Here is a 7,731-nt window from a genome sequence, read left to right as displayed (position 1 = left end):
TTATATAGGACTAAGAATCATTCCTTGAGGGACGCCTACAATTTAATTGGGAAAGATATCTTTACAGCAATTTCTACTTCTCCAATTCTGATGACTAGGTATTATTTTGGCCATTATTGTTGTACTATATATAGAATTGGAGAAGTACTACGAAATAAGAACCTATTTGATTTTGTAAACGATTAGACCCTTTTGATCATTTTCAAAGCTATGCTATATATATGATATATTTATAAATATATATTTATTTATTTATTTTTATCATATAAACCATAGCTTTGAAAAATGATCGAAAGGGTCTAATCGTTTACAAAATCAAATAGGTTCTTATTATTGGTAGTTGATCACTGTTCTGGTGGTGTCACTGATTGAGGATATTTCTGAATTACGGATGTACAATAAGCCCTAACTGACCCAAACATTTAAAATGTGATAAGAAAACCAGTTGGCCAGATGTGACTTGTCCAATATAGATCAGATAAATACTGTTAATTCAAAATAAATTACAACGTATGTAACTAATACGGTGAAGTAGGAAATCTTAATTATTATGTAAATACTTGAACAAGTATAAGTTATAAAAATTATATGTTGGTAATATTGAGCACTACATGCAAAATTGTGTATCATTTTTGTAATTACAGTTTTTTTCCATTTGACTTGTACAGTAAATTTAATCATGAATAAATCTGATTATGTTTCCATTGAATTGGCGTAAGAGTATGATTGGTTTGTAATACTTCAGTTAAACACTTCCGATGTTACGTAAAAAAATCCTCATAAAAAGAATAAGATTACTTATTTTCTCTTACACACAAAACTAATTTTTAAAACAAACATGATATATAAAATTTATTCATTAAAATAATCATTACTTAAATAAAGTAAAATAAAATAATACTCATTATCATTAGCGAGTATCGTTTAAACAAACAATATTACCCTTTTCAAATAAATTACTGGACATTTAAATATAAAAACAAAGTATCGTTCATTTTGAATTATAGTTATTTGTATAAATAATTTAAATGCCTTATTAACGGCATAACCAAGTAAATAAAAATAAATTAATGTTACTGAATTTTGTATGGCCTCAAACGCAAAATGTCCGTTCCTTTAAACTTGTGGTGGAGGTGGACTGACACACCACTATGTTTCTCAGCACCCTATTTGTTCGCGTGCAAACAATACAAATACGAAATGAATGAACCCGGGAGGGTATTGCTTACTTGAATTAATTGTACTAAAATTAGATTCTAGTTTTGTTGAAATGATCCATCAAAGTATATTAACAATGACAAGAAAATCATTAAGAGGACGGTGAAGCTTTATAGTTAAAACAGAGTATAAGCTTCTGTCTGCATTCAATGAAACAAAAAAGTTCTATTTTCATGTGCAACACAGGTTATGTTTTTGTTTTTGACAGGGCAAATTTGTTTTAAATTAAGCAATACGTTGAAGTTTAGAGGTGTATTTTGAGTTCAGGAATTTAAATTGACATTGTATAAGCAGGTTCATATTATATATTTATTGTTATAATTATGTCAGAGAAGGAACGTGCTCCTGGAGAAGGTATAAAATCACTAAAAACAAGTGCAGCTTTTAGAGTTGTCAATTTTGAACTATATACGGCTCCTGTAAGTACATGATAGGTTACCTATATTTTTGTTTTTCAAATTATTGTTTTGATTTATAAATATGATTAACCTGTAAGCTAGATTGTAGTACTTTATTTTGGGAGACTTTAATAAGTGGCCTACACTCTTTGATTGTTATTGAACAATTCGATATACTATTCCATTTCGATATGTAAAAAATCACATACAATAAGAGTTATAAATAGAAGAATATAGAAGAATCTTGTACATTACAATTTTAAAAATATAAATTTAACAATAACATTACAAAACAACAAAATTGGTACCAGTAAGATTAAACGCCGGGGGCGGCAAATCACGAATTTGACGTTACCAACGTATTCTGCTCACCCTCCTGAACAAAAAAATATATATAGTACTAGGGGGTGCAAATGACAAATAACATGATTTTAGGGGGTATATTGATAAGTGGTAAAGTTTCTAATGTTTTAATGTTCAGTTTGTGTGCTGTGTCTGGATAATCTGTTTACTTGAATATTATCTGCGGCCGGGACTGATAGCAGCCTGATAGCATACCTGTTATCTGAGTTGTCCGGGGCATAGGTCAGTTCTACACAAGATATCGTGTTCAGTAGGTCGGATTGAGTGAGTGAGTTTACAATGATGAATCAACCATCCACTAGTTCAACCAACCCTAGTGAATTGTGTGTGTCGGAGTGTTTCGTAGGGCACGTAAAGAGCTTACGTTTTAACCGAAACGAAATTATCTCTTTTTTAATAGAACAGGGCATTTTTAAAAATGAGTGTATTTGTTCGTCGTGCGGTCGAGTGGTGTTTTTAAACCGGGAGACTGTGTCGTTTCGTTGTGATAGACCACTTTTTTGTTGCTGCTGTTTAGCTATATCCGCCAACACACTAATGGTAAGTGTTCTCTGTTAATATCCATCTATATATTTGAGTTTTTCATGATTTATTTAGTTTTTAAACTTTACATAATTGCCTTTGCATTACATTTCAATTTATATTTTTGATCAGCCCCTCTAGAATTTTATATTTTACTGATAGGTACTATCTCGAGGGATGTTTTTCTTTTATTGACATCAGCGCGGGGCAGCACCAATGGTGCTGCCGAAGCCCGCGCTGATGGCCGGAGGCACTCGTAATTAATTTTTTTCTCGAAATTAAGAAAAACATTATTAATTTTTGATCAAAATTCTGCTCATTTCTGTAATTTTCTCATTTACGTTTGCAAAGATGGCGGCGCAACCGATGACGTCATCACGAGGTTCAATCATTGGCCACAAAAGGTCACGTGACGCTAGACGTGGATGTAGAACATGGAGATATTACTGGAAAGTTATTTTAATTTTTTATTTTCTAGAACTTCGTTATTTCTCATTTCCACCCCATCAAACCTTTATACTTTTTTTTATATAGGACGATTCCAATAAGTTAAGAACGCAAAACTCGTATTTTTTCCGCCCCGGCGGTTAATATGATAATTACCACAAAAATTAACTATGGCCTAGACTTAGATATCAAAGAAACCTTACAATATTTATAACTTGCCCAGCTTGATAGCAATGAGTAACAGCTTTTGTGAAATGGAGGAAAGAATTCTCCCCATGGGTTACCAGGAGCCAAACGTACATGTTGAAGCCACTTAATCTTATCACTTGTGAGAAATATCTCACGTATATTCCTCGTATGCATCACTATTTTCAAAGTTTAGAAATATTAGTTACTTCTTGCCGTTTATTGTGTAGCCTACATTAAAATTACTATAACTAATAAGTTCAAATCATATGCTAAGATAAATCAATTGTAATATCGAATTATTCCTACAGATAAAAACAATCGAACCATTCGATAATAGTAATTGAATAAAGAGTGTAGGCCACTTATTAAAGTCGACCCCTTTATTAAAAAAAATATGTTTAGGTAACAATACACTTATTTATTTTTTAGAGAGTAGACTATAAACAAATAGAAGTACATGTAAGCATTACCCTATGACAAATTATGTATCATTCAGCTCATAAATTAACTGAACAAAATTTTAAGTTTATAGCTCAATTCATTCTCAAGATTGAATTTAACCCTAAGTTATAGGCTTTTCTAATTCTCTGCCAAATCCCTTGGAGGGATATACACCATATCAGTTTCTATCTTGTTTGCTTGTAAACATGATTATGAAAAATTATGTATCATCCAGCTCATGAATTAACTAAAAAATTTAAGGGTACTTTGGGATTATATACCGACCACACCAGTATGAAGAACACAAAAATATAAATTTATAGAAACAAACATGATAGAACGAAAAAACAACTCTTTAATTACAAAATTACATCAATCAACAAGCATTTCCAGGTATTGTGATCGGTATTGTTGTCGCTGTTATCTTATCTTTCTCGAGAATCCCGATTACGGCAGGCCGTGTGGCATCACATGATTATTTAAGTTTTTTGCACGGTACATAATTGCCTTTCCATTACAATTCAATTTATATTTCTGATCAGCTCCTCTAGAATTTGATATTTTACTATCTCAAGGGATGTTTTTCTGTCGTTGACATCAGCGCGGGGCAGCACTGCCCCGCGCTGATGGCTGGAGGCACTCGCATTTTGGGTGGCGGAGTGTGATCAAGAATAAAAACAACTTTTGTGTGTTTTTCAATAAAGAGTTTAGTTTTTGTTTGGTAATGTTTGATTTTGTTGAATTTTTGTGTTTAGAGAAATGTAGGAGACTCTGCAATCACGTAATCTACTAGACCGCTCGACTTTGACCTCTGCCTGAGGATGGGGAGGGGTGTGCGATAAGACAATTCCTGTTTTATATTGACGAAATATTGTTCTACGCTAATCTAGTAATCACTAGAAGCAAAATGTCAAATAACGATTCATGTCTGGGTGTGGTCGGTATAATCCCAAAGTACCAATTTAAGTTTATAGCTCAGTTCATTCTCAATATATTTCCCAAGTTATAAGCTTTTTATTACTATCATAGAACATAGGCATCATATCATCATAGAACTCATTTTGTGTGTATATATAAATGTGTAATTTCAATAAACATTGAATCACAAAAGAGTTGGATACGATTCCTGGTGGAGCAAGTACTTTTTGTGATTCAATGTTTATTGAAATTATATTCAGCTATCGCTATTTATACAAATTTAATTAATGTAAATAAAAATCGTTTGACAGATTTTTGGTCTTTCGATCATATGTTAGTTTGGTTATTTAAACACATATGTGACAGATATGGTCAAGTACAAAATAATTGAGTTGTAAAAGGTAAGGGCTCTGTGGTGTAATGGTAGCACACTCATCCGGCAAGTGAGAGATCCGGGTTGAGTACTTTTTATGATTCAATGTTTATTGAAATTAAATTCGGCTATTGCCATTTAAACAAATTTTATATATATATATATATATATATATATATATATATATATATATATATATATATATATATATATATATATATAAAACTGGTACAATTGTTATCAAAGGTTTTTGATTTTGCTGAAGGAGGTTAAATCATTGCCTTAGTGAACTCACACCTGAATTATTGGGGAGAATTGAGTTCCAGTGCTTTCGGTTATCCCGAACTACTAATCATTTCGAGAGTAGATTCTATGCTACTCAGTACTCACACCACAGCACAGTACCACACCCGTGTAAAGTGGGGAATAGCCTACCTTCTCATTTGAACTTTTTTGCCTTATTAAAGTCTTTTTATAGTCGTTTGTTACTGTAAAGATCGCATTGTGTGTTATTAATTTCACACACTTATGTACAAATACGAACACTTGGCCACATTCAAGAATGCACATATACTCTGACATACCCACATGCTCTAATTGCCATTCATTGCTATAATAGTTTATTACTTTCTGCTTTTATATTTTTTGTTATTTGCCAATCAAATATTCTTTCCGTATCCTAAAAATCCAATCCTACAACTCTGAGATGATATTTATATTCATTGTCATTTTAATAATTATACTAGAATATTTTATTCAAGGACTTAACTTCAATACATTGAATACAAGAACATTTGAGGTTGAGTGGTAGAGAGGGCTTAATAGCCCTAACTCCGCCTCTTTAATAAAGGCATTTTTCATTTCATTTCATTTACATTGGATTTTGTTATATAATTCAATTATTTGTGATTGGTACAATGCATAAGTACAGAATATTGTACTGTAATAATCTGTTACAGAACAAAGTGGTGATGGGCTTAGGATTGCTGGCCATGGGAGTCTGTGTCGGCTACATCGGCTACATGAGACACAAGTATGCCGGAATGGGCTATTACCCCGCAGTCGACGAAGAAGGCAAGGAGGTGTACAAACTCAAGCAGTCAAAGTGGGACTAGATCAGATGTGCTACCTTACATAGGCTGTACATAGACACTGTAACATTAGATATTTATTCAGGTCAATGTGTTATTGGCACCACAGTTGAAAATACAAATTTTTGTAGCAGTACTAAAGGAGATGTATAATCTTGTAAATAATTAAACAATTGTAAATATGCTAACGAAGTAATAAAAACATTTGAAGTATATTTTTCTCACAAATTGCCTGTAATACCAGTCTATATTTCACAGAACAGTATCGTGTTTGCATATTGTTGTTATGTCGCAAATCCTTTCAAAACCGTATCATACATTTGATCTCCAACACTGTTCCAAATATATTTTTATTCAACTTTAGTATTGTAAAAGGCTCATACTATGGGGAAAATGTGTACATTAGTGCAGCTATAGCTTGATTAACTGCATTAAGATCACCTTTTTGATCAATACTCGTTGGTGCAGGTGCAGGTAAATACAGGGTCCGGCAAAAAAACCTCCCTGATTTCAATAGGCATTTGCAAAAAGAATAAGAAACATACAGAACAATTACTTATATTTGTCAATAGCCTATATGATGCCATTTTACATCACTTAGTACACTTTACTTGGTTTTGAAAATTATGTCCGATAAATGATGTCCCCCATTGTTAAGACATTCACGAAATCTTTCCCTGAAGTTTTCCATAGTTCTTCGTGTAACTTCTCTTGGAATGGCTGCCACTTCCTGCCTAATGGCATCTTTTAGTTCTTGCAGAGTTCTGGGACGATGTTTGTACACTTCAGCCTTTAGGTAGCCCCACAGAAAGAAATCACAGGGTGATAAGTCGAGTGACCTTGAGGGCCAGGAAATGTCTCGTCTTAAAGAAACAAGACGTCCAGGGAACAACTCTCTTAACATTTCCATGGACCGCCGAGCAGTGTGAGCTGTGGCTCCGTCCTGTTGGAACCAAATTTCTTCTTCCTCATGGTCTAAAACAAACTGGTTGACCTTGGGTCGGAAAAATGTCTCTATCATGTGAAGGAGAATTTATGCACGAAACTATAAAAAAAAGATATTAGGAAATCCCAAGAATAAAATTAATGAAGAAGAAAAATCTGGAATTTATCAAATTAATTGTGACAATTGTGATTTAAAATACATTGGCCAAACGAAAAGAAAGTTAAAACAGAGAGCTAAGGAACATAGGGCATGTTTAAAATACCAACAGGAAGAAAGATCAGCCATGGCAAAACTGGACGCTCTTTTTCAAATGCAAAATTATTAAAAGAAGTACAAAATAAAAAATTCCTTGATGCATATGAAACAATATTTATAAAAAAGAACCAAAATAATCTAGTAAACAACGAACCTGGGCCTTTTCAAAATTCACCGTTACTTTATTTGATTTAACTAAATTAATATAAACTTTATTTTTATATATACATATAACATACTGTGCTGTCATAGAATATTACCACTTTGTATTTTTAATGACATATGTTTTTACTTAGTACAAAATTGTTTATGTTACTATTGTTATTGTTACTTTTATTCAGTTGTGTGAGTCCGAAGATGTACTCATTGAGTACGGAAGGCCTCACAAAAATAAAAACTTTATATTATTGGAGAGTTTGTTTAAATTAATAGATAATTTCCAATAAGACAAGAGCTTCAAGAATGTATACATTATACACATTATTACATTACTACAAATATAATTAAATTAACTGTGTGGAAAAATATGTTTAAATAATAGCACTACATATACACAATAACAGTTACGTT

At 32.4% G+C, this 7,731-nt stretch overlaps 1 protein-coding gene across 1 annotated transcript; it reads left to right on the top strand.

Annotated features, from left to right (window-relative positions):
* Positions 1 to 1,368: 1,368 nt before the first annotated feature.
* On the top strand, positions 1,369 to 6,175 carry LOC124359389 (small integral membrane protein 8). The gene is made up of 2 exons (XM_046812083.1): positions 1,369 to 1,637; positions 5,829 to 6,175. The coding sequence occupies exons 1-2, from the start codon at positions 1,542 to 1,544 to the stop codon at positions 5,982 to 5,984; spliced, it is 252 nt and encodes an 83-aa protein (XP_046668039.1). The 5' UTR covers positions 1,369 to 1,541; the 3' UTR covers positions 5,985 to 6,175.
* Positions 6,176 to 7,731: the final 1,556 nt, after the last annotated feature.

The sequence above is a fragment of the Homalodisca vitripennis genome, chromosome 4 (assembly GCF_021130785.1).
Source record: "Homalodisca vitripennis isolate AUS2020 chromosome 4, UT_GWSS_2.1, whole genome shotgun sequence".
NCBI lineage: Eukaryota > Metazoa > Arthropoda > Insecta > Hemiptera > Cicadellidae > Homalodisca > Homalodisca vitripennis.
This window is presented reverse-complemented; position numbering and strand designations above follow the sequence as displayed.